Here is a 27960-nt window from a genome sequence, read left to right on the forward strand (position 1 = left end):
TCTCTGGGACAGATTACAAACTAAAGAAACCATGGGGGAAAAGAAAGTGGATTATTTTCCAATTACCCAGACCAAGAGCCTCAAAAAGTAACTGACATCGTATTCTCTAAGCATTAAAGTTTGGGTTCTATTAGTGTAAGAATTTTACTTCTGCAATTGAGTATGTTTACTCTTAAAATATACCTTGATAAATTTATCATTTTAAAATCTGACATAGTAGTCCATTATATGGTTCTGTCATAATTTATTTAATCGTTGATATACTTAACATTTTACTATACAAAGCAATGCTTTAATGAGCGTTCTTGTTCTTAGATCTTTGTACACTGGTGCATTATTTTCTTTGGGGCTCATTACTAGAAGTAATACATTTAGGTCAAAGAAAATGTGCATATTTTGTATTAGTACATAATACAAAATATTAAGATACTACAAAATACCCTTTAAAAAATTTGTACCCCAGGCAAGGCTCCATAGCTCAAGGGTTAGAGCACTGGTCTCATAAAAAAATTGTACCCCAAAAACCCACCCACCAACAGAAAATGCCCATTTCCCTGTTCTTTCTCTAACTCTGGATACTATCAGACTTTTGACTTTTTTGCAAATTCAAAAAATTTAACATGCACACCAAAATGAGGTCACAGTGATTTTCACCTTCTTAATGAGTCCATGATCATTTCCCTACTTAAACTGCAGTACTCCACTCAGCACTCCTAAATCCCCCTAAACTATTTTGTATTCTATAGATGTACTACTTTACAAAATTCTATTATTTATTTCTCTCCCCTTACTCTATAGAGTATAGGCTCCAAAAAGTTTTGGGTTTTATCTGTCTTGTTCACTAATGAACAGTGCTTTCCACATGACAGACACATTTTTAATATTTTATTTTTAAGTAATTTATACCCAACATGGGACTCAGACTCATAACCCTGAGATCAAGAGTTGCATGCTCTTCTGACTGAACGAGCTAGGCTCTCAGACACTCACATATTTATTGAACTGAATGATATGGCACTTATATGATACACACGAATTTCAGTCATGGTTGGTATGTTTCTTCTTTGACCCCTACGTCCCTAGTGTTACATACATCTTACCTTATCATAATAAGATAGTACCTTTAGGAGCAACAACTCCTTAGGGCACACTACACCAGACAAAACACCATGTTTGGCTATTAGCAGGCCAGTGGGTAAAGGAAAAAAATGCTCCTTGCTTCTGTGGACTCCTTGGGCAGCTGATCAAGACAGTGCAGCCTTGCCAATGAGGGCCATCCAACCACCACCTTGCTTATTTTAGCCCTTCCCTTCCTGTTTCTCTCCTGCAAATACCTGGGGTGGGGGGGGGGGAGCCTAGGAACAATAACCAACCCTAGTAAAGCAGACACTCCACCCAGGCAAGTGACTGCCAGCACTCATCTTCCCCACACCAGACCCAACCCACTCCCTACCAGGCCTTTGGCCCCACACCCTTTGCAGTAACAATGGCAGCTTTAGTGAGAGAGAGAACTAAGGTTTGGTAGAGCACCAAGTTTCATTGTTTTCCTGGAGCCAGATTTTGGATGTGAGATATAGGAGAGAGCAAGCAAAGGATAGTGACAGATCTGAGTAGCTGCAGCTGCTACTCTATAAAACATTTAAGTATTCATCCACTGTTTTGCTGGTAAGAAATTCTGTGATACAAAAATTCTTAGCTGTTACTTCCCTCATATTTGTCAACATCTGTAGTATCTATTCTCCCTTTTGGCAGCATATCCTATCAGAACTACACCAAATAAGGACCTATTGAATATTTTCATTGTGATATTTTAATGGAGAGGCTGTTTTCTATTATAGCAGTATTCAGACTAATGAGGGATTTGCAATGCTATTAGCCTTCAACATAATCCGGGGGGGAAAAAAGGAAATGATCACTGGGTACCTCTGGCAAGCCTAAGTAACAAGTAAAGAATGTGGCAGAAGTAGTGTGTTCTAAGGAAACTGCCTATTGCACTTATCTCAGATTCCAGTTAGTGATGAGATGCTTTATTCCTAGTCCATTCCCTATTTCATTTTCACTCCTGAAAAGAGCAGTTGTAGGAGTAAGTTTTGATGACAAGAGTTCTGGAAAACGGATAGAGTTTCCTCAGGAATTTAGATATTCCGGAATAGGGATTTGAACAAGAGACCTGGTGGATAGAGTAGGAAAATTTTATTACAAATGTCAAAGTGTAGTAGAGTGGGAATAACTGAGACCAGAAGCAGCTTCACTTAATTAATTTGCAGTGGGCGGTAAAGACAGGCACCACGCCAGCATCACCACTTTGTAATAATAAATCTTTCTTCTCTGGTGATGTTGTGAAAGGCACATGGTAAGGTTGCATCACTATGGTGAAATATCACAAAAGGGGTGGGACTGTCTAGAGAAGCATCTGTGTTTGGAGAAGGATCATGCTACAAATTACAGTCCAGAACACCCTGAATATACAGCACAGCAGTAATTTGGAATGTAACACTGGAAACAAATGTCATCAGCCAGTTGGTATATGCTGGTATCTTAACAAAATATTCAAGATAAGATGTTTGCTGGCACTTTAGCATATATTATCCCTGTTATTAGAGGATAGTAGTAAACTCAAAGCAAACTTCTCACTTCTGTTCAAGAGCCAGTTTCGCCCATTTGTGTTGCTTCCTTACAAATATCAGCTGTGTAGCCAGGTAACTGATCCTTAGGATGCTTTTTGTCATTAAAGCAAAGCGATGTTAGCTATTGAGGAGAGGGAATGTCAGGGAAACATTTACCTACTTCCTCCTTTTTCCTAACTACCTGCCTTACCCCACACTTCCCAAATGGCAATTTTTGTAACTCATCCACTTTTTAGGAGATGCTATCAGTGAACCAAACAGCCACACATAAATGCTTCTGGTTTTTCTCAGCGATATCTATTAGGTGATTATGTCTAAAAAAATGAAGTCCTACCTAACTTTTCAGAAGGGGAAAAATATAGAACATGTAGCCTTACAAATTAACACCTCCATTGATTAAAGAATGTTGACAAGATCTAGATGCTTACGTGAACTCCCTCAACTTTGTTTCAGTGAAAAGACGCACAAGAAATTAATGGGATAATTATGCAAGGATTGAATAGTTTGTTCTTTATAGAAATTATTTTTGTTCTTAACCTACAATGGAAATACCTCCAGCAATATGCTTTGTAAATTCATTCTTGAATATTAATAACTGATTTCTCATTGAAGGAAAAAACTTAGCTGTATCCAACAATTCAGATATGGCGGAAGTGAAGTCAATGTTCCGGGAAGTTCTTCCAAAACAAGGTATCTAAATCATAATACTTAGGTCACAGACTGTTATAGGAACCAAAATAAAAAGTAGTAGGCGTGGCATATAACTGGCTCAATACTAAGTATTGGTAACTATTTTGTATCCTGTATGCCACATTTACTGTGCACTTATCATTACTATGTTTCTCTTAGGAATAGGTTATAAAGAATTCATCCATTGCTTCCCCCCCCCCAGTAAAAAGATGACAAATGAAGCACTGTTTCTTAAACCTAGAAATCCAGTTGTACTCAGATTTGCAGATAAAAACATGAAATTGTCAGTGAAAAAAAAAAAAGTGTAATTCACTAATGTTAAATAAGGTCTGAAAGTGGGGGAAAAGAAACCTAAGTCAAGCAACTGTTAAATGCTGATGGCGTAATTTAAACATTTATATTAATATTTGAATATTCATATTAATTATATATTTATATGCTTATATGTTATATATTAACAAATATTAATATTAATACCATGCTTTTACTATGTAAGTATTTGTATGCACTATGTATTTCTCCCAAATCTTTTTGCAAATTAAACATCTGATACAAAATGTTGTATGTCTCATAGGTAACTTAGAATGTTAGGTAGGAAGTTTAAAATGTCATCCTTATAAACTCCCTAGAATTAAATGTTGATATATTTGAAATAACTAAAACAAGAGTTTTCACTGACAATGGATTAAGTCGTTAGATGCTCATTCTAGCTGCCAATCCAAACCACCATACAATTGGGTCATCTCACTAAATCATTTCTTTTTTAAACTTAGGGCAGTTGTCAGTGGAAGATATAACCACAATGGTGCTGTGTAAACCTAAACTTTTGCCCTTAAAATCTCTGACTCTGGAAAAACTGGAGAAAATGCAGCAAGCAGCCCAGGATACAATTCGCCAACAAGAAGTGGCAGAGAAGGAACAGCAGCAAATAACTCACTGAATGGTAACTTAGCACTTCTACAGGATATTCTACAGCATATACTATTAACAATAGCTAAATAATAATTTGCATCTGTATGCTAAAGATGGTGTGTTTAATAAAATTGATAGTGCTTATAAAATAAAAATACCCAAGACTAACGAAACTTGTGAATTTAGACCCTCTGGTTTGTACTGAACATGAGCAATTAAAAAACTGAACCCAAATTTTATAGTTTTTTTTTTCTTTTAACCAAGTTTTTAGAACTATAAATTACGATTTCACTATTCCTATGACTGTGAGTCTTACAGATAACATTCATAGGTACAAGTGACTAAGTGAAACTTTTATATTCAGGTAATCTTTACATGTTTATTAAAAACTGAATTAAAGATACATTCTAATCTCGTACAAAACGTTTTTGGTGCTTTTACATCATCATCTAATTTTAGAACTTGTTTATGAATTTTGTGTTTCATATTTAAGGCTATTTTGCCTGATCAACTGGTCCTCCTGGCAATGACAAAACTGTATTTCTTAAATCTGATTTTTAAGAAACCTTCACTTATAAAGTAGTCCCCTGAGCTTTTAATGATACTGACTTTAAGGACTAAATTACCGTGCTACCTTTATTCATCCAGGTATCAAACACAATTAAAACCCTAAAAATAGAAAAAATATATGGACTTGAAAGAGCCCATGAGATAAATATGAACATTAAATTTGGGGTTTTAGTGCTAAAAGACTGCCTTAACTATAATGGGTGTATTCCTAAGAATGTATTTGTAAATCTGAATATAATTCTTGGCTGGTTGCTACAATCAATAATAGACAATTTAATTTAAATTAGCACAGACCTTGAGGCCTTGCTGAGTTTTGCTCTGCAAAAGAGGTCAGAAATGTGATCATTCTTTAGAGAACTATTATCTTCTATCTATTAACTACTATCTTCTTAGACACTGGATAAATGTAAAAATTTTTGAGTTTCTGAAGAATAATTTTTTATAACACAAACACTGGTAACAGAACTTAAGGATGATGAAGGTATTATATTTTAGAAATTTCACTGGGCTTTAAAGAAGATCAAAAAACCAAGTATGTATGCATTTCCACAGATAGTATTTAAAGAATTTACTATTATACTTTTGATTTAAAAGTTTGCAAAGAACAAAGTTAAATGCACTAGGTTCAAATACACTCTCTTATAGGATTTAAAATTTGCTGTGTAAAATAAGTTTTTAAAAAGACCTAAGATATAGGTACTCCCAATAAAGAATCAACACTGCTTCACATGTTTTATTTTGTCATACATTCTTTTAGAACCGGGTTCATTTTTCCAGTTTTGTAGAAAAATAGATGTTCCAGCCACCATTTATTTAACTGTCTAGTCTTTAAGACCAATCAATATGTTCCCTGGAAAAATGAATAAGTCTTATGACTAACTCATTTTCTTAAAGTTCTTTAAGACAAAGAAATAACTTTTTTTTTTTTACTCCCAAAGCATAGTATTCCAACAGCAGCAGTCAACATGGGGTTTTAGCAGCTTAACTTCACCCCCTAAATAAAGCTTTGTATAAACCAGTGATTTTACTACAAAAACACTGTCCTTGAAAGAAAGGAGTGGCAGTCAGACATCAATGCAAAACTTGGAATGATTAGGTCATAAACATGGCACTTACAAAAGGTAGCTTATGAGAATATTCCACTTAAGAAGTGGTTACTCTTCTGTCCCTCCTTTAGACCCTCAAAAAAAAAAAAAAAAAAAGAAGAAGAAGAAGAAGAAGAAAAGATAAAAAGGAAAACACTTCCTTAAAAATTCCCCTTTAAATTTTAAGTTTATAAAATTTCAGAAATGCCTTGTACCCAAAACAAGTGCTTCAAAAAAAAAATAATAATAAAACAACAAAAAACCTGTGCTAACAACTCTTACAATTCAGATATATTTATATTTTTTTAATAACATCTAAGACTGTAAGAGTTCTTATATTCAGTAGCTCTCTGGTTTAAGACGACCTCCGTCTCCTTCACTTACAAAACGTTTTCTGCCCCTGTAATGAAAAGAACACAAACATGAAAATAGATACCAATTCTGACTATAGATCAAAATCAAAAAAGCCTTGGGTTCTTTTGGCTAGTCATTAGGTTTTGAAGGGTTTTACTCTTTAAAAATTAAAAAAAAAAAAGTGAGCACACCTCTAATTCCTTTGAGAAAGACACTTTCCCTACTATATACCTTAGGATATAACAAATCAAATGAACTGCTAATCTAAGCAGTTTTTAGTTAAATAAAAGCTTAATTATTGAAGTAAGTTCATTATCCAAATGGAGTCATGTTGATATGTTAAAATATAAAGCAAACATGCTATTTAGAATTTTAATATTTACTCCTACTACGTTATTAGTATTATTTGAAAACTGCACATTGAGCCAAAGAAACACTAACATAATTTGGAATTATGTAAACTAGAGCTACAGAACCTATGAAAATGTCCATTTTTTAAAAGTTTTTTAAGTTTCTTCTCAAATGTAGAAAAGCCATAACCTGTACATGGAAAACCAAATCAGAATCCAATTAATTCCAGTCTATGCTCCATTTGGAATTCCTATTATTTCAAACTCAAGACACCTTGCTTCAACCCAGGAGGAATAGTTGACCAGCAGCCTAAAGCAGTAAGTGGAAACAGAGTTTGCTCAGGATTAGCCCTCTTTCTCTAACATGCACAAGCACTCAAGACCTCACACAAATGTGTACTTCACCCAAATAAGCTAATGGGTAGAGGATAAAAAGTCACTTCAATGGCAAACAAAGTACTTTTAGGTATCTCCTCAACTGATCCTTGAGAGTAAAGTCACAAGAGAAATGACCAGTTAGGTTTCTGAACAGAGGCTGAAAAATTTTAAAAGCTAGTGCCTTTTCATATTAAGTCTAAGTAGAAATCAGCTACATTTTTCTGAATATAAAGGCTTCAGACTATAATATTAGGAGACTGAGATGGGGAACAAAGTAGTAAGTAAGAACCCTTACCAAAGTTGTCAGTATTTACTGATGTATACCACTTGCACAAGAGTGATGCCATCACCAAGCAAAGGTCTATATATATATATTTTTAGAGATCTGTATTTTCAAACTTTTTTTTTATCAAAGTCATTAAACCCTATCTTCCTCCTCCTCTATCCATGGCTTTTAAACTTTCCAGAGAGACAGTACCAGCAACTATTTTTTCTGAGATTTCTCACAATCGACTTCAATAAAAATAGACAAAGCTTTGCAATTTTTTCAGATTAAAAATTATGAAGACTTAAAATGTATATAAAGCAGACATACACAAATTTATCTATTACTAACATTTAGACCTATTTATAATCTTCATTATAAGCTTTATTTTAACCACAAAAAAACTCATCAACTCCTAAAGAGTCAGATCCCAGTAGTACAAATATATTATCTCCAAAGAATCACACACATCCACTTTCCAATGAGGTAAGATTCAATTAGACTTAATTCTCCATTCCATGAAGGAGAAAAACGAAGCTACATGGAGTTCAGGAATGAGCCTACATCTTTGAGCCAGGGAAGGTCTAGATTCATCCTTGGCCTCTATTAATGTGTGACTTTAGGAAAAGTATACCACACACTTAAACACTTAAACCTCAATTTTCTTATCTAACTGGTGTTAATATCTACTCTAAAATAATATTTCAAGTACATAGAACACAGCCTCGTACACAGAACTACTACACAAAGTTAGATTCCTTCCAGTGAACAAGGGCTTCATGAAGTAGGCATGTATAGTTTTGCAAAATAAGTTTTGCCCATTTTTCCATAAACTCAAAACAGATGATTTTCACTCCTAAGTAGCTTTAGGGGAGATGTTATTTTTCTGACAGAATTCCAGAATTCTTCTGGAATGACAGAAAATTAGCTAAGCCTTCCAAGCACTTAGCCAGTATCTTATGTGAAAGAAGTAATAAAGTATTACCTTGAAGGACAAAGATCTCTGAGTTGTTTGGAAATTATTCCAGCCTGAAAACATTCTTCTACAAATCGCTCAAGCACAGAGTATGAATGTGGAACATCCAGATTAATGTCTGGAATTTCATTGTAAATTCTCTCATAACCCTAAAACAAAATTATATATAGAATGTTAGCCCATATGAAATACATAATGCCATACCTATCACTGTCATCAAGCTACATTTAAGGCCTTAACTCTTCACAAAATTAGACTGAAATCAGATCTGATCCTTGGAAAGTACAGACAGCAGGTATGTTTGTTATAGAATGTTTTCTCTAAAATTGTTCTCTCAAGAGAGTTTAGGCAGATATCAGACACTGGACACATTTCTTCATCTACTTCTTTATATACATTTATTACTTTTTAGAAATACAAGGCAAGGGGCGCCTGGGTGACTCAGTCATTAAGCATCTGCCTTGGGCTCAGGTCGTGATCCCAGGGTCCTGGGATTGAGCCCCACACAGGCAGGAAGCCTGCTTCTTCCTCTCCCTCTGCCCCTGCCTGTGTTCCCTCTCTCACCGCATTTCTGTCAAATAAATAAATAAAATATTTTTTAGAAAAAATACAAGGTAAGTAAGAACTTCACTATTTTAAATAGGAATAAATGAAAGTGTATTTGTTAAAAGATCATGTTCATGTTGTTTCTAGATATAAAACAGAACTTCTCATATCTTAAAAGTAGAACTCTTGGGACGCCTGGGTGGCTCAGTTGGTTAAGCAGCTGCCTTCAGCTCGGGCCATGATCCTAGGGTCCTGGGATCGAGTCCCACATCGGGCTCCTTGCTCGGCAGGGAGCCTGCTTCTCCCTCTGCCTCTGCCTGCCTTTCTCTGTCTGCCTGTGCTCGCTCGCTCTCTCTCCCTCTGTCTCTGACAAATAAATAAATAAAATCTTAAGAGAAAAAAAAAAGTAGAACTCTTGAGTAAGAACAATCGCATCTTTAAAAAACCCACTGAAGAGATACTTTCAAGAAATGGCTACAACGGGTCAAACATAATCACAACCATTTAAAAAAACAAAACAAAAAAAAAAACAACTACAGGCATAGTATTATTAAACATACCTGAAAGAAAATTTCATTGACAATTCATAATCTTTATTCAATCATTATACATTTAAAGTATTATATATTTAAGCCTAAAAATTATGCAAAATAATGTTATACTTACTCTTTTCATTTGGTCCAGAGTAATGGTAGAAGATTTCCAAAGAGATTTTAATAAATCCAAAATCATCTTAAATGTACTTTCTCCAGTTGACTCTAAAACCATTACAATGGCCTAAAAATTGAATGAATGAATGAATCTTTGGTCATTAATTCATATAAAGAAACTGCTCCTAAAATATATCAGATTCCTTTTGTCTGACATGTAATTATAATCACTATAAGAAATTAAAAACAACTTACTCCCTTAATATTAAAATTTAGAAAAAAAGATATGCTATTGAAGAAGCATTAAGTTACTATAGTGCAAAAAGGAACACTTAATAATTCTCTGTGGAATGTCAAAGTAATCTTACTTCATATACAAGCTCATGGTGAAAATGAGGTACTTCCAGTTCCTTAAGGCAATGTTCAGCTTCAGATATGTCTCCAGAGAGTAAATACTCTTTCAGCAGCATATCAATCTATTAAATTTAAAAATTGAGATATGTTAGAATTCTTAGTTTTTATTTACTTCTTAAAGATTTTATTCATTCATTTTTAGAGAGAGCACACATGTGTGCGCAGAGGGGGAGGGAGAGAGATGAAGATTCTGAAGCAGACTCCACACCAACCAAGCACGGAGCCCGAGGTGGGGCTCCATCACACAACTGCCAGAGCAGGACCTGAGCCAAAACCAAGAGTCTGACTTGACTTAACTGACTTAACTGACTGAGCAACCAAGGTGCCCCTAGAATTCCTAATTTAAGAAAAAAAAAAAATCTGTGCTTTTTGTCTATAGGATTTACTTATTCTCAAAGCAGGTCACAAATAGCTGTGTAAGAACATATAGACTCAAAACAACACTATCATGACAATTTTTTTTTAATAATTAAAAAGTAAACCCCTGATGGCAGCCACCTGCTCCAAAAACCGTGGCCACCTGGCTCCTATGTGTCCTGTGGTTCATGTCAGTCACCAGTCACCACAGGACCTTGGAGAGCTGCTGCCATCGCCACCACCAGTATGGAGGAGACACTTAAGTGCAAGAACCTCAAACTGGAGTAATGTATTAATAAAGATCCAAAACTAAATGATGCTACACAAGTACCAGTTTACTGTACAAACTACACAGCTCATGTTCCTTGTTTTCCAGCACCCAACATAACTTGTAAGAATTTTGGTGGCAGTGAAACACGTTTTACTGGAAATGAAGTTGGTTTTCTCAAGCCTGTATCTTGCCGAAATGTAGTCCTTTCCATTCAGCCAGCAGATGGGAAAGAGGAAAAGGAATCCCAGAAATGGCTATTCATACAAGGTAGCAGTTGCACCGTCTCTTTTCCTCGGATGGTTGGGAGCAGACTGATTTTACCTTGGATACCCTGCCTTGGGATTTGGGCTTCTTTGATTTCAATAGAGCACTCTCAGTATGTGAATTTCCAGATTTTCCTTTTTCTTCTTCAAATACCACCTCGTGGATTCTGTGTAACTCTGTTTTATTTTGTTTTGTTGTTTTACTTAAAAGCATATTATTTAATTGGACTTTGAGAGCTGTGTGATAACTGAGTCTTATTACTGTCTCTATGAGACCGAAAGCTTATTACCCCAATATTCTTTAATGCCTTTTCCAAAGGCAAGTAGCCCCTTGTCATTTTCACTTCTGAAAATTAAAAGTATGACTTATTCACACACACAAAAAATACACCCTCAATTTTTAAGTAGTTCATAATTATAAAGAAAATGCAGTACTTTAGTGTGTCTTAATAATCACTGAGATCTAGGAATAGACTCAAGATGTACATGGCCTGAGTTGGGACCATAATGCTTCAATGTTCACTGTAAAACAAGGGATGTTAAAGACCACTAGAGGGCACTGACTGAAAGTCTCAAGATGGGATTTTTAATGAACTATCACAAACTTTCACTTCCATCAGGATGACCTTAGTAGTGCACTGGCAGCCAAAAAATAAGTGATGATAATAGAGCTTTACGAGACAGAGCAAAATGTATATACTCTCTCTTTTCTCTACAGCTAAAGATTTGAAACCAATTATCTAAAACATTCATCAGTAATTCAGCTTCTAGTTGTAGGTAAAGCAGCAAGACTTGACTTTCTTGTTTAAATAAATCTCTATGACTCCAGAGAGAAGGAGGAAAAGTTTTCCAGCAAAAGAACTTCAACAAGAATGTTCTTCCCTATACACTGCCTTTTAAAATCACTTTTGCACCTAGTACAAAATCAATGAATATTGACTGACTGAATTAAATAATCTCATTTAAGTATCTTTGACTGCAACTTCTGTAATGTACTTTCATGAAAGGTCAAGTAAAATTTGATCAATAGAATACATCCTAATGAATAATTCCTATTATCCTGCTTTAGAAAAGTAAATATTTAAAGCATGGCATTTGAAGTGTTTTTACTTTATAAATGTAAATTAATATATTTAATAGATTGTATCATTTAGAGTTTTGTAACTTTGTTATGCAACTTTAAGTATTTAAATGTTTCCCATTATGTTCAATGCATTTTTTTGAGAATGATAAATTATAAACATGTGTATACATTTCTAAAAGTCCTCTTTGTCCAACTCATCCTTCCAGGTAAAAATAAATGAATATCCAAATAATGCAATCCTGAAACTCATATTGGCAGTTTTACTTTGGTTTTTATCTTGAAAGTTTTTTGCTTGAGATAATTCATATAAAATAGTTTGACAGTTTCTCAAAATAATGATTTTAGGGTAGTATTACCATCTTTTTTTTTTTTTTTTTTAAGTAATCTCTACCCCAACATGAGGCTCAGACTCACAACCCTGAGATCAAGAATTGCAAGTTCCTCCAAATGAGAAAGCCAGGTGCCCTCAGTATTACCATCTTAACAATCTTACATCTTTCAATCCATAAATATAGGTTATCTGGATAGCTTTTTATTTATTTAGGTCTTAATTTATTGCAACAATGTTTTATAGTTGTTGGTATATAAGAATAATATTTCTCTTGTTAAATCTATTCCTAAGTATATTAATATTTTTTATTCTATTGTAAAAGCAATTGTTTCCTAATTTCACTTCATATCATTCATTGCTAGTGTACAGAACTAGAACTGAATACTGTATATTGATCTTATACCCTACAACCCTGCTGAATTCATTTATTAGTTGACAGTTGGTTTTTTGTTTTTTTTATAGATTCATTCAGATTTCCTGTATATAGATATAGATCATGTCATCTGGGAATAGAGATAGTTTTATTTCTTCCTCTCCCACTTAGATGCCTTTTATGTCATTTTCTTGTCAAAATGTTTTGGTATCTTGACTGCGTTTACAGCTCAATCTTTCCAACTTGAAAAAATTTTTAAAAGCAGATGTTGCAGTCATGACATTACAAACCCCAACTTGCCTACTTTAAGATATATAAAAGCAAACTGGTCAAAAATCTGTACTTTCAGCTCCTTAAACCCCAAACTAGGTACACATATCATTAAAAGATTAAATACCGAAACTATAGTCACATGAAAAGATTATACTAAAAAATCAGAAGCACATGAGCTATAAATCTTCTAATTTTCTTAACCATCTGCAAGTAAGATTAAATACTTTTTCTGGCTTACAGTTATAGAACATTACTTTATTACCAGAAAAAAAAGATCCATAGAGGGGCACCTGGGTGGCTCAGTGGGTTAAGCCTCTGCCTTCAGCCCAGGTCATGATCCCAGGGTCCTGGGATTGAGCCCCACATCGGGCTTTCTGCTCAGCAGGGAGCCTGCTTCTGCCTCTCTCTCTCTCTCTGCCTGCTTGGGATCTCTCTCTCTCTCTCCCTGTGTCAAATAAATAAATAAAATCTTTAAAAAAAAAAAAAAAAAAGATCCATAGAGAATAAATCTGGCATCTCAATTATTTTTACTTTTAAAGCATGCATATAGGTAGTGACCTTCCTTAGAAAAATCCACCACTCTGTTCTACTCTAGTGTTCATAACTCATAACTTATGATCTGACGGTATTCAGTTTCAAGCCACTCATTTAAAAATGTAGTTATTTACTGAATAACTAAATTCACAGTATTTGAAAAATTTTAAAAACCAATATAAGACTTCAGGCATTCCTTTGAGGTTCAAACATAGCCTTCTTATGAAAGCCCTTTTAACTTAACTCAGTCTTATTTTTAAGTTAGGGAAACCTTAAAAATTTAATAATGAATTATATAATTCATGTATAATTTAAAGCACCAGAGTATAAAGCCAAATATATAAAGGTTATCCAATTTTCCATTTGTAGCTTCAAGACTGAACTTAATTTTTTTTTCTAAGATTTTATTTATTTATTTGACAGAGATCATAGGTAGGCAGAGAGGCAGGCAGAAAGAGAGAGAAAGGTAAGCAGGCTCCCTGCTGAGCAGAGAGCCCAATGCAGGGCTCGATCCCAAGACCTTGGGATCATGACCTGAGCCGAAGGCAGAGGCTTTAACCCACTGAGCCACCCAAGTGCCCCTGAACTTAATTTTTGTCTGCAAAAATACCAGCTAGAGGGTATAGTTTACTCCCCTAGAGAAATACATGTAAATTAAATTAAAGACAATACCCAGTAGTTGTTACCTCTTTAACAAGGTGATTAACAGACTGCTGCCCACCTCCAGAACCCCACACACTGTCTTTGCGCTTTCCACCTTTAGACATACTCAGGAGTACAGTAGCCTTGTCCAGAGCAGCTCTACCAAAAAAAAAAATAATAATAATAACAACAATAAATAACTTTGGCAACTTGGACATGATTGAGGCTGACCTAAAAGCTTTCACGTAACCTAAAAGAAACCTAAAATTCAAAAGTCTTTTTAAAAAACTACTTTTTAAAATAAAAAGTTGGGAGCAAAAAAAAAGAAAATTTGCTTTTCATGTTAATATTCTCATACTTTTTTTCTTTTCTAGTCAAAAGAAATCTAACCTTATTACAAAATAATTCATCTAACTGAAGAGAAACATTTTGCATAAAACTTAACCTCTATGGATCTATGCATTTCCACCAGGGAAACCACTCCACTCTGATCTGAGTAGTCCTAGGAAAATTAACACCTACACCTGAGAAAACCTAACACATGGCTAAGACCAAATCGAAGTTTCCAGAAAGTTATAAAAATCATACAGGATGACTCCCAAATATTACATTTAGTTTAAAATTAATTATACCAAAGAACAAGAATAAAAAACATTTCCTAATATTGCTGTAGCAAATAAATATAAAATAAAATTGAAAATGGGCTCCTTTGTTAATACCGTCCATTTTACTAGAGTATTAAATAGTTACAGAATGCAATTCCTGAATGAAAACTTGGGCAGATCTTAAACATTCTCAGTCCAATCCCTCCATTTTATAAATAAGGAAACTGAGGCCCAGAGAAGAGTGGTGTGTGACATAAAGGTAGCTAAGTGGTTTAGCTAAAATCCCCAACTTCTACATTATAGTACTGTCCTCTTCCTGTTATAGCTGTCAACAATCTCAATTTTGTTTTAGCAGCAGAGAATGCACACAAATGACAGAGATCTGCAATGTCTGAGTAATTCAAATGTCATTTCAATAAAATCCTGCAGAATTTTCCCCTTTCAAAATTCTAAGTAGAAAAATTAATTTACTTACCTAGCCTGTACACAATCTACAGTTCCTTTGTAACTATCAATATAGGTATTACATAAAATTCCATCTCCAACAGCTCTAGCAATAAACTGGCCCACCAACTACAATAAGAAAAAAAAATCTATATAAAAAAATCTAAAATGAACCTTTACAGGACACAATTTCTAAACACATAAATGATGAAGAATGGCTGAACTACATAGTCAATATCTAAGATATATGGGAATATTCAAAGACATCTACTTAGCACCTGCTAGTTATGCTCAGCATACACTCCCACATCTTACCCTTCAAGATGAGTACTATGGGCAGGGGCACATTGCTCCATTCTAATCCCCCAACACCTTTGCACACTGCCTGAAAACAGTGTATCATCAAAATTACTTGTTAAGCCAATGGCCTAAATTCAAGAGAACAAACCAAAAAAATGGGACTAGGTGTTCTCAAAAACTGATTAAAAGAATTTATTATATGGTGGAAACTTTGTGTAGAAATTTCTGTCTGAAAGTATTTCATAGCATTACTTATTTTTGTTGCTGTTTTTGTTAAAGCAGGCTCCACACTCAATGTGGGGGCCTGAACTCATGACCCTGAGACCAAGAGTCTTATGCTCCACAGACAGAACCAGCAAAGTACTCCTTTTCATAGCATTATTTCTTAAAAAATTGGAAACGACTTTAGTGTCCAAGAATAAAGGATAGATACATAAGATGGTACATTATATGGCCATTAGGAAATGCGTTTACATTTTATGGTTTTAAGAAAAATCAAGTTTATAAATTAGAATATACAATGTAATTCATTAAAATGCAAGGATATAAAAAAAAAATACATTGATATATACCCATAGAAAGTAAAAGAGATTTAACACCAAAATGTTAAAAGTTGTTATTTTTGCCGGCCTTGCTTCCTTTTGACATTTATTTTTCAAAAATGCCATAATATGTATTTAAGTAATCATTTCTTAAATATAAGAGTACTGCTACAAAAAGAAAAAAAAGTCCACGTCTGAATAACTGCTCAATACCTTATAAAGACTACTGTCCGTCAAAGAAAAGTGTAACAGAAAAAGCAGTTAGAAATTAAACTACCTATACTCTATTCCTAAATTAACATTTAAGTAAAGTGCTCCTACCTTGATTTAAAAGTTGTTTAAGTAAATACCAACGATTTCACACATTTTCAATTTCAAACCAGAAAGTCACATTATAGTATCAGCATGTATTAAATCTAATAAAAGTATAAAACTTTGAGGACAAAATCTAAACAGAAACATAAATCATAAATTTTCTAATTGTTTACCCACAAAACTACAAAAGGGAACAGAAAATATCAGTTAAGCCAATTCAATCTTCAATTACAACAATCTACATATTTTTAAAATCCCAGCTCATATAACAGCTTAACCACATGTAACAGAAAATATACAGACAGCAAAAACAAAATGACCTATAAACTATACAGAGCATGGGTGGAAAGTGGGATATAAAATTACAGTATGATGAAAACTACATTTGAAAAAGAAAAAGAAAAGGAAGAACAGCTAGACAAAAATACACTAAAATGTCAGAGGGTTATTTTTGTGTGGTAAAAAATATGGGCCATTTCGTCCTCTTTATCTACTAAAATTTCCTAGGAGCATGTATTATGTCTGTAATTGGAAGTGTAGTGGGGGAGAGAATGAATAAAAAAAAGAGTCATACAAACCTGTGGTGCTCTAGGAGTATCCAATGCCAATTCAGGTAGATCCTTCAATAATTTGTCAAATGATTTTTCTACATCATTTGTGCTCATTACTGTCCCACAAAGGTCAGAAAGAAGCTTAGATGTCATTTCTCTATGACTAGCCTTTCCCTCCAATGCCAAGGACACTGCCAACACTGGTACTCCACTTTTCATTTCACCAAGATTTAAATCTCTCAGCATTTCCTATTTAAAAAACAAAAAAACAAAAAAACAAAACAAAAAAAACTAAAAAGTATATATCACTGCCTTTAATTCAATATAACTTTAGTTTCAAAAATTCAACATTTTATCCATATATCCTTACCTTTTTCCCCTTTGGAAATAGTAAGATAAGCAGTCAAATTTTGTAGGCTAGAACAAACACATCTTTCTGTGCATATAAAATTAGATATTGATTAACTCTGTCAAGCTTTTACTATCTGAACATCACTGAACGAAGAATGTGAATTATACTTAAAACAATTAAACTATACATTGCAAATAAGTTTGTTGTTAGGAATTAATTAACCCTGCATCTTATAATTTTTTAAATTTTTTCTATTTAAGTAATCTCTATACCCAACATGGGACTCAAACTGAGGACCCCAAGATCAAGAGTCACGTACCCTTCCAACTGAGCCTATCAGATGTTCCTAATTTTCAGGAATATTCGTCTATGAATATTTTTGGTGAGATTCATTTTACATTATCATAAATTGTTTATACTCTACTTTCACTCAGTTTTCTCTTCCCACCATAGTTTATACTGTTCATATAAAGTTTAAAAGGAGATCTTAAACTACTGTTTTTAAGTGGAATTATTTCTTTAAATGCTGGGATTAAGTTGAAATTTCCTATTAAAAATGTAATAGCAGCTGCTAATACTAACTACTGTATATAATGTAGCAAGCATTTTAAAAGCCACTTTAGTTTTTATTATCTTATTTAAGACTCAACCCTTTCAGGGAGGTATTGTCATCATACCCAAAGCAAAATTAAGTATTTACTGAGGACGTAACTGGAGTGGCCAAGTTGAAAGTGAAATAGTCAGTTGACCCTACAAGCTAACTTCTAACTCAGTTACTTAGAGAACCTTTCTTTTTACTTACAGGATGCCAGGTTTAAATACTCAGGGTACTTAAACCATGTTATACTACTAAAAGGGTGCCAAACTATTTTCATAGCCACCTAACTGGTGTCTTTGTTAGCAGTCTCTTCCCACTGAATTTCCTCTTTCCTGGACAGTGCTTGAACAACTCATTGCTTTTATTTATTATTTTTAAGGAAGATTTATTTATTTGACAGAGAGAGACACAGCGAGAGAGGGAACACAGGCAGGGGGAGTGGGAGAGGGAGAAGCAGGCTTCCCACCAAGTAAGGAGCCCCACGTGGGGCTCACGTGGGGCTCATGACCTGAGCCCAAGGCAGACGCTTAACAACTGTGCCACCCAGACACCACTAACTCACTGCTTTTAAATAAGATACTTCTCTCTGGAAAACTCTTCAACCATCTTGCCCTGTCAAGCTTCTAGTCATTCTTATATAAACTCAGAATCATCTTTTCTATTACTCTCTATTTTATGTTTCCCTAACACTCTGCTTATAGTACTACTCAGTTAATAAATACATAGTATACGTCTAGTCCCATGCTAGGTAGATAGGATTTTAATAGTCTACCCTTACAGGACTGAAGCTCTTCCTCTACAACAGAAGGCTTCACGTTATATATATCACTTCCCTGACTAAGCTTCATAAAGGAATCACCTATTACAAATTCCTTCACATGGTATGCACTGAACAAATATTTGTTTTATATTTAAGTCCTACAAATCTAAGTATATCAGACCTCATGGTATCAGACAAACCAAGAAAGCCAGTCTGAAGTATAAGAGTCTAAATGTAAAAGCCTTTTAAAGAGTTGCAATTTTAAAAAAAGAGAAAGATTCCTTTTGGCTCTCTTGGTTTCTGTATACATTCTTATTCAAATCTTTATATCCGTGTTCTCTTTCTTGGACATAACACAAAGATAAATTTTATCTTAATCCTGAGCATGGAAATAAACATCCAAAACACAGAACTAAATCAGACATTTTTTAACCAAGATCCCTGAAGAGGTTTGAAAAAATCCATAGATGCTAAAAACTATTATAATTTTATATAATTTAATTACAAAAATATATAATTACAAAAATTATTAAACTATTACTGTGCCATTTTTCAGGGAAAGAAATGGCATATAGTCTTCATCACATCCCAAATAGGAAAGAACTAATCTGTATTAAGGAAATTTTACTCCATGTCTTAGAAATTCATTTATACCAAAGAAAATGCTGAAACTTAATTCAGTGATCCAAGATCATTTTGGATCTGATGTTCTGCTTTTAACAGTGTTTTCTTTCCTATATTAAATAAATCATACTTGTAATTTTAAACCTACCGCAACTTCATTAGTATCTCCATGCTCAAAATATTCCTGTATGATTGGTGTTAAAGTCTTCTCAAATGCTGTTTCATCCAAAGGCAAAACTACAGTTTCATAAACACAGTTCTCCTAGAAGGGAAAGGAGATAAAGAGTTTATAGATTAATGAACAAAATATTCATAAGAACTGAATTTTTCTTTTTTTTCAGAGAGTAAGCAAGCACGGGATGGGGAGAGGGGAGGGAGGGTCAGAGAGGGGCAGAGAGAGGAATCTTAAGTAGGCTCCATGCCCAGCAAGACCATGATGTAGGCCTGATCTCATAACCGTGAGATCATGACCTGAGCCGAAATCAAGAGTTGGACATTTAACTGACTAAGCCACCCAGGTGCCCCTAAAATTCTGTATTTTTAATTTTATATTCTGACTTATAATTTAAATATAAATTACATATTTTTATATTCCAACTTAAAAATTAACTATAAAATATAATTTTATGTTTTTAATTTTGTATTCTGACTTTATACTCCAACCAATTTTATTTTTTATATATATATTTTTTAAGATTTTATTATCTATTTGACAGAGAGAGAGAGAGATCACAAGTAGGCAGAGAGGCAGACAGAGAGAGAGGGGAAGCAGGGGGCTCGATCACGACCTTGGGATCATGACCCAAGCCGCAGGCAGAGGCTTTAACCCACTGAGCCACCCAGGTGCCCCTCCAACCAATTTTTTATTCCACCCTCATTCAGGGCAAGAAAAAGATATGTTACATGTTTTGATCACTGATACTAAAACAGAATCTATGTCACTCTTCTTTTACAAGTTTGAATAAATGAATAACAGAGATTAGAACCATTAACCACAGCAAATATGACTTGCTCCCAAACTCTGATATTTTGTTAATTTTTTATCTCTCTCACAAAACCAATCCTTCATTGACCAAAAAGCTTTAACATGGCTTCCTATAGGTCATACCTAGTATTCTCATTAAAACCTCACTTTAAAAAAAAAATGGACGGTGGTACCTGGGTGGATCAGTTGGTTGAGTGTGTCTACCTTCAGCTCCGATCGTGATCTCATGACCTCGGGGTCCTCGGAATCAAACCCTGCATCTGGTTCCCTGCTCAATGGAGAGATGGCTTCTCCCTCTCAATCTGTTCCCCCCATCTCCCTGCTTGTGTTCTCTCTCAAGTTCTCTTTCGGCTCAGGTCATGATCCCAGCCAGGGTCCTGGGATCAAGTCCCACATCAGGCAATAAGCCTGCTTCTCCCTCTCTCCTCCCCACTCATGTTCTCTCTCTCACTCTCAAGTAAATAAATAAAAGTATTTTTTAAAAATTTTTAAAAAATAAATTAAAAAATCTCTAAAGAAAAGCAATATTCAACTAAAATTTCAAAAATGGAAGATTACTCTCAATTTTCTATCCCTTTGTCCTCTGCAAAAACACCCAGAAGGGGTTATATGCACCTTGTGATTAGTTTCTAACAACATACACTTAAAAGACCATATGTTAAGATTAGAGTATTTTGCAATCATTCTATAGTATCTGAATCCTACATTTTTTCCTGTTCTCCGGAGTACTTCCATGTCCAACAATTAGCTAAAATAGGTAAGTATATACAATCAAATGGAATAAAAACAATATAACATACACTCTGATAATTTCCTGTCTAAAATTCTCATCACCATGTACTATCTCTTGCAAGACAGTACTTTAAAAAATATGTCATAATGTCCAGGATTTGTTTCAAAATAATCGGGGAGGGAGTTGTGCATGTAGAGTGATACAAAAGAAAAAATAAATGGAGGTACAGGATTAAACAAGATTGACCATTACTGAAGTTGGTAAAGCTGGGAGAGGAGTACAAGCATGTTCATTACACTATCCCACTTTTGTATAAATTAAAAATTTTCCATTAAAAAATAAATATATATATGTTCACTATAAAATCTATTAAAAATTTACATTCTCATGGATGAGCCTAAGTGAAATAAGACTGAGGAAGACAAATACCAGATAATTTCACTCATGTGGAATCGAATAAAAAAACAAATAAAAAAGAATCAGACCTGTAAACACAGAGAACAAACTGAAAGTTACCAGAGGGGAGGGGCAAGACTGGTGAAGGGGAGTAGGAGATATAGGCTTCCAGTTATGGAATGTGTAAGTCATTGGAATAAAAGGTACAGCATAAGAAAAACAAAATTTACATTATTAACATTGAAAAAAGAGGCATGTTCCCAAAATAAAATTTACCACAGAGTTACCATCCTAAATAGTAGTATTTTAAAAGGAGCCTAATATCTACTAACTCTTTAATGATATTCAAAAGAATATATATTCTTCTCAATTATCATTACTATAGAAACTATATTAACAGAATTTATTGAAAAACAGTCTACTTAGGGGTGCCTAAGTGGCTCAGTCAGTTAAGCATCTGACTCAATTTTAGCTCAGGTCATGCTCTCATAGGTCTTGAGTTTGAGTCCCATGGTGGGCTCTGCACTCAGGGAGCCTGCTTGAAGATTCTCTCCCTCTGCTCCTTTCCCAGTCTCTCCCTCTCTCTCTCACAAATAAATATTTTTTAAAAAAACAGTCAACTTGGGGCACCTCAGTGGCTTAGTTGGTTAAGCATCTGCCTTTAGCTTGGGTAATGATCCCAGGGGCCTGAGATCAAGACCACATTGGGCTCCCCGCTCAGCAGGGAATTGGCTTCTCCCTCTGCCCCCACCCCCAACTCTGCCTCAAATAAATAAAACCTAAAAAAAAAAAAACTTTAAAATTCAATCATCCTAAATCTGTAAAGATTATTTTTGACTCATTTCAGAAATGAAATGAAAATTACACATATATCATCATCAGTTAATTTGATTTCCTAATCCTAAATTTACCTTAAAGTCCAAAAGGAGCGAGTATATGTATGATTTAGACATAGATACTAATGTTTATATATACATACACACATGTTATGTGTATATCTATATACACACACACATGCTATAAATCATATATACATGATTTGACAGGCACGGAGTATAGATATAGAATGTATAATTTGACAAATGTATGAGTAAACTACAGACAAGAAGTCAAAAAACTTACAGACTAAAAAAATAAAGTAAAACATTGATACCTGGTCATCATCATAGTTAGGATCTTTCACATCTACCTCCTCCACATCATAGACCTGTCCAGGTGTACCCCAGACACCTTTGCCTCCTGCACCACCTGAAAAAGTTTAGAATTGAGAAAAAACACAAAGTTCAGTTCATAAATTTTAACTGAATTTAGATATTCAGATATTAATTAAGTAAGTTAAAAAACTGCATTCAATTTCTATGCCAGCTTTTTTTTCCAGTTGAATTATACTTTAAACCTCATTTTTTTTTTTGGATCACTGCTTTTTCAGTAGTGATTAGATATTATATATTTTACAACCCATTTCTAAAACATCAAGTTGAAATAGCTTATAAAGTTAAAACTAAAAAGGCAGATGCTTTAAAATGAAAGCAGAAACAAAACAAGATCAGAAAAATATGTGTATCAGGGACTCCAAGGGGTGTGTTAATGTAGCTGAGCTCTAAATTTTATTTGACATTTCATAATATCAAAACAAAAAGACGTATTTTGAACCAATAAGATGTGGTATAGGAAAGTCAGTAAGGGAGAAATTACTTAACAAAGAAGCACAGTTTCCACTCTAAGTGTTTCAAAGTCAAATACCCTTTAAATAGAATAGTACACATTAAACTATACTTGACAACTGGCAATATGCTACAAATAACTAAGCTATTTAAGCATTACCTGCACTCTGTTTACAGAGTGTACCTGTTTACAAACTAACCAGCCCAAGTTTAACAATTCCAACTTTCAAAGTGGTTTTTCTACATAAAACTTACTGAAATATTTGTGTAATGCTTAATACATTACATTATTTTTAAGGAACTCCTCAGTATCACCAATTTTTTGAGGGTTTTTTCTATCAAGACTAGAGCAAAGCAGAATCTGATTATTAGGATTCATTTTGATGTAACCAATGGTTATAAAGCCATTCAACAAAGTAACAGTTTTTGACTGACCACAAAAACATTTAACAAGAATCCTAGGCTATAAATTGAAGTTCACACCATTCAGAAGCTGTGAAATCTTCAAATTATATCAAAATCCTACCACAGACCAAAGCTAACATTCCTCATCAACAAATACTTAAGTATCTACAACTGCTAGTCATTACTCTGATATAGCAGTGAAAAAATAGACCATTACTGGGGTGCCTCGGTTAAGTGTCTACCTTCAGTCAGGTCATGATCCTGGAGTCCTGGGACATCCAGGTCCTCAATGAGCAGGGAGTCTGCTCAAGGATTCTTTCTCCCTCTGCCTCTCCCTCTACTCATGCTCTCTCTCTCTCAAAATAAATAAATATAATCTTAAGAAAAAAAAAAAAACAGGATCATTCCACTCCAGTATCCAAGAAAGAATGGGAGAGTACTTGGGGGGCTCCTCACTGGCTTACTTGGTAAAGCATGCAACTCTTGATCTCAGGGTTGCAAGTTTTAGCCCCATGTTAGGTATAGAGATTACTTAAAAAATAAAATCTTTTAATTAAATTGAATGAATGAATGAATGAATGGAAAGAAAGAAAGAAACGAACAAAAGAACACACGAACTCGGAACCATCTATGAAATCATTAAAATTCTGATTCACTTATTACCAATCCAATATATATTTATCCTATATTTTTAACAAAGAGCATAATTACATTCATTAGATAATACATATAATGCATTGTTTTTAATTTTTATTTATTAAGTAATCTCTACCTGCCATATGGGGCTCAAACTCATGACTCCAAGATCAAGAGTGACATACTCCACTGACTGAGCCAGCCAGGTCCCCCAGGTAGGATGAATTTCTGACCCTACTTTCAAGCAAAGAGAATACAATGCACAATTCACAACTGTACAAAAAATTCACGTGTATTTTGCTGAAAATAATAAAGTTCTGCTCAAGAAATCTGGAGGAGAAAAATCTCCTCCAGAAAAAAAGCTCAACTTAAAGAAAAAGTGGGATGGTCCTCAGATTATTACTTTGTAAATATATATACAAATCATAAAATCTTACATTATCAATGTTTAAATTTCTCACATTCCTAGAACAAGGAAACCATAGTTTAAGTATCATGCCATATTGTATTCTATTTGCTTCTTTGTACTTGGAATACACCAACCTTTCTTTGGTAGTCCCCTTCCTTTGCCAGATCTGGATCGCCTATCTAGCAACCTCCCCTTTGGACTGGTTGGTACAGTTACTCCACTTCTAAGGGCTTCACTTCCATTATCACTGACTGAATCGCCTCTGCCAGAGTCCCGGGATGAGTTTTTCCTCAGGCGCCTTTTTGCCTTGGCATTAATTCTAGCTTCATTAATGGAGGATGCGGAAATCCAATTTCCATTTATCTCATTTTTTATTTCTTCAGTCCCAGCATTTTCTTCATCACCAGAAAAGAGAGAGTCGCTTAAATTATCAGGATCTTAAAGAGGAAAATGAAGAAAGAAAATTCTACATAAGTACTTTATGTTATACCAGTTATCATCATGTTATATTAGGCTGAATCACATGAAATTACTATTTTTTAGGTAACAGTGACATACTGATAATTTATATGATTTGATCTAATAAATGACAACAAAACAATTATTTTCACATTATCACAGAAAGTAAACTAAGTTCATTTTGATGAGCGAAGTTTAATGAAAGCACATAATCTCCTATGTTTAGAAATAAAATCTATGTTAATATACAACCACAGACGAAACCTTTAGACTTTTATGATCAAAGAGAGTTAAGCAATTGGAAATAGTAAGAAAATACTAACAATCTTGAACAGAAGAAAGATAAACTAATATTTACAGAATTCCTACTTTTATTTATCTGGCACTGTGCTGGATGTTTTGTCATTTACCCACAAGTTTGAGATCTATTTACTACATAAAAAGATCATTAATACAGATAAGGAAACTAAGGCTGATAGTGTTTAAATAACTTGCCAGAAAACTCATTAATTAATTATAGACACTTAGGAAATATTACTAATCCAAAGAGCCTGAAAGGTATTTGACAAATAAATGATCACATATGATTACTGAGCTTAACTGCTAAGGATTCACTGCTTTCAAATGTAAAGCCTGGGGGGGAGGGGGATAAAGCTTGCTCTCAAAGCTCTAATTCACTTATCCAAACAACTCATATTGCATATCACCTTCTGACAATCTTTCAGACTATGTAAGATTTATACATTATTCCCTGAAAGACAGCAACACATTTGGAGTTTCCAATGGTCCCATTGTATCCTTTAGGATATACTCAAGTTTTATTTCCTCCATAAAAACTTTTCTAACAATTCTAGCCACAATACTACTAATGCCCACACACAGTTCATTTACCACGTAAGAAACAAACCACTTTGTTATTTCTAATTTATGTAGTAGTCTTGCTTTTCCAAGTAAGTCATAAGTCTCAAAAGAGGAACCATGCCTTTATCTGTACTTCTCTGTACCCTCAGCACCCAACAGAGCATAATTCATACTATCAACTCAAATGTCCGTGGAGATCAATGGCATGAATACAGCTGGCTTTGCTCGTAAAACTTCTTAAGTCAGTAAACTGCTGAAATTAGTTCCCCTTGGGCCACAGTTTCGTTCATTATGGCTAATTCAAGTCAGAACTGAATCCCTCAAATGGTTTTACATTTCCTACATGTAATTAAACTGTGTCAAGTCTATGTGTATAGGCTTTAACTTGTTTTAAGATAATATGCTGAAACTGAAAATTTATTAAAACAACCTGTAAGAAAGAGATGTGTTGAAATCTTTGTAATTCTTGACAAAAAGTCTAAAAGTTAAGAACATTGTGGTAATCAAAAAACAAACATTAAGTAGAGTCCAATTACATCATTAGTCTCCTAAATAGTCTTTGTGCCTTCAATCTTCAAACCATTCTCCAAACTGCATGAAAACTGATTTTCTAAAACATGCCTCCATGTTCCCATTGGGTCAAAAGAAAGTTTAAAACTCATTACCTTGTAACTTAAGAGCCTTCATAATCTTGCTCCTGTTTACCTCATCAGAGTAACTGCTGACCACTCACATTCAAAGGGTCAGAGCTTAGGTTTGTATCACAGGTAGTAATGAAAGGATTAGTTTAGCATAGAAATACAGAATATATTAGGAAAAAAAGAAAGTATAAAATAAAGACCAGCGAAGAAAATGTTACAATAATTTATTCACTAACTGAAAAGATCAAGGGTAAAATTTTGGGGTAAATAAGCAAGCAACACTCAAAAAATAAAGAGCTTTTAAACAGAAACAGCATGAAATGTAGTCTTAAAAATGTAGTCTTAAAAAGTTTTTAGACTAAGGAAGTTAAGAGGGTGAGTTTGACACATTATCACAACCATCATCATAAATATACTACAACTACTAGTAGCAGTAACTGTCATAGCAGGAGTGCAACTTCCTTTGTCATTACCATCATTGTTGTTACTACTGGATACCAGGTTCTGTGCCAGGCACTTTACATACATGGTCTTTATCTTTATTTTCACAAAGCTTTATCTTCACAAAGCTCTATAATAAAGCTGTTTATCCTCAATTTACAGAGAGAAATGTTTCATGGAAAAATTACATTATCTAAAATGGACTGTGGCCAGGATTCAAATCCACAATTAAATCTCTGATGATTATAACTGTAAAAAATACAGAGCTAGAGCAGAGTAGTGACAGCTAAAGAGACAGGACATGGGAATGATCATAAAGAGAGAAAAGCGGAAGAGTAAGAGGAAGGAGAAAAAAAAAGACCAGAGATCAGACAAGTCAGATGTAATTTCAAGAGCAGGCAGTTGAAGAAAACATTAAACATCTACCTGTAACATACTGCTTTCATTATTCTATAATTACGGAAAACCACTAAACTCACCCAGATGATAAAGGACTGCAAATTACAATAAAATGCTTTATACTATCACTTGGAGTACTGAAGTATTCAATTTCAATATATTTCTCACAACTGAGTTTCAGCTATTTTAATATCCTTTCAAATATGTTTGTATGACTGCAGCAGAACATATCTAGGTATATTTTATCTATTAGACCTTAAATTTTTAACCCATGTTTCCATCAACTATTTTGTATTTTGCTGTTCATATTTACCTAGTCTTTTTTTTTTTTTTTTTTAAGACTCATTTGAGAGAAACAAAGTGCACACACTAGTAGGGGGTGCAAGATGGAAAAGGGGGAGAGATCGTCAAGCAGACTCCCCACTAGCAGAGAGCCCAATGTGGAGCTCAATCCCAGGACCCTGAGATCATGACCTGAGCTGAAATCAAAAGTTGGCCACTTAACCGACTAAGCCATCTAGGTGCCCCATATTTGCTCAGGTTTCAGGTTTCCATAACCACCACTGATCGGACTTTAAGAAAACCAAAATACAAAAGATAAAAAACTTGAGTACATAATGTGGCGACTTCAAAATTGTTTTCCACTGTGTACTAATTCCCCTTCTAAATTCTCTGGCATCTCAGTAGTAACCACTGTAACTCCCAGTATCACAGTAGCATTCAAATTTTCAACTAATGGTCCACTGCCTGACATAATCAAAATTGACAATATTAGCACATTTTCATTTGTTACATACAAAGTAAGTGCTACGAGCATGGCATACATATACTATAATCTCATTTAATCCTACTGATAAACCTATAGAGAGGGCATTTATATCCCAGTTTAACACAA

General features: G+C 34.2%; 2 protein-coding genes across 14 annotated transcripts in view; one reads left to right on the forward strand and one right to left on the reverse strand.

The window, feature by feature from the left end:
* Positions 1-27960, forward strand: part of BBIP1 (BBSome interacting protein 1) — a 43497-nt gene that overhangs the window by 9761 nt on the left and 5776 nt on the right. For 6 of the 12 annotated variants that reach the window (XM_059173224.1, XM_059173231.1, XM_059173228.1 and 3 more), the window contains exons 3-4: positions 3240-3317; positions 4091-6013. In XM_059173224.1, coding sequence (XP_059029207.1) covers positions 3272-3317; positions 4091-4257 — 213 coding nt within the window. In that variant the 5' untranslated portion in view covers positions 3240-3271 and the 3' untranslated portion in view covers positions 4258-6013. Of the gene's footprint in view, positions 1-3239; positions 3318-4090; positions 6014-10550; positions 10937-11426; positions 12038-17314; positions 17547-27960 lie in introns of those variants that run through there. The other 6 variants (XR_009353309.1, XR_009353310.1, XR_009353311.1 and 3 more) reach the window with 6 other exon arrangements.
* The window catches only part of PDCD4 (programmed cell death 4), a 29359-nt gene continuing 6904 nt past the window's right edge, over positions 5506-27960 (reverse strand). For both annotated transcript variants that reach the window (XM_059173222.1, XM_059173223.1), the window contains exons 3-12: positions 24399-24701; positions 22304-22398; positions 19185-19298; positions 16730-16951; positions 15026-15123; positions 13990-14104; positions 9772-9879; positions 9420-9530; positions 8217-8356; positions 5506-6284 (exon numbers count right to left, since the gene is read on the reverse strand). In XM_059173222.1, coding sequence (XP_059029205.1) covers positions 6224-6284; positions 8217-8356; positions 9420-9530; positions 9772-9879; positions 13990-14104; positions 15026-15123; positions 16730-16951; positions 19185-19298; positions 22304-22398; positions 24399-24701 — 1367 coding nt within the window. In that variant the 3' untranslated portion in view covers positions 5506-6223. The remainder of the gene's footprint in view (positions 6285-8216; positions 8357-9419; positions 9531-9771; positions 9880-13989; positions 14105-15025; positions 15124-16729; positions 16952-19184; positions 19299-22303; positions 22399-24398; positions 24702-27960) is intronic.

This window comes from Mustela lutreola, chromosome 4, assembly GCF_030435805.1.
Source record: "Mustela lutreola isolate mMusLut2 chromosome 4, mMusLut2.pri, whole genome shotgun sequence".
Taxonomy (NCBI): domain Eukaryota; kingdom Metazoa; phylum Chordata; class Mammalia; order Carnivora; family Mustelidae; genus Mustela; species Mustela lutreola.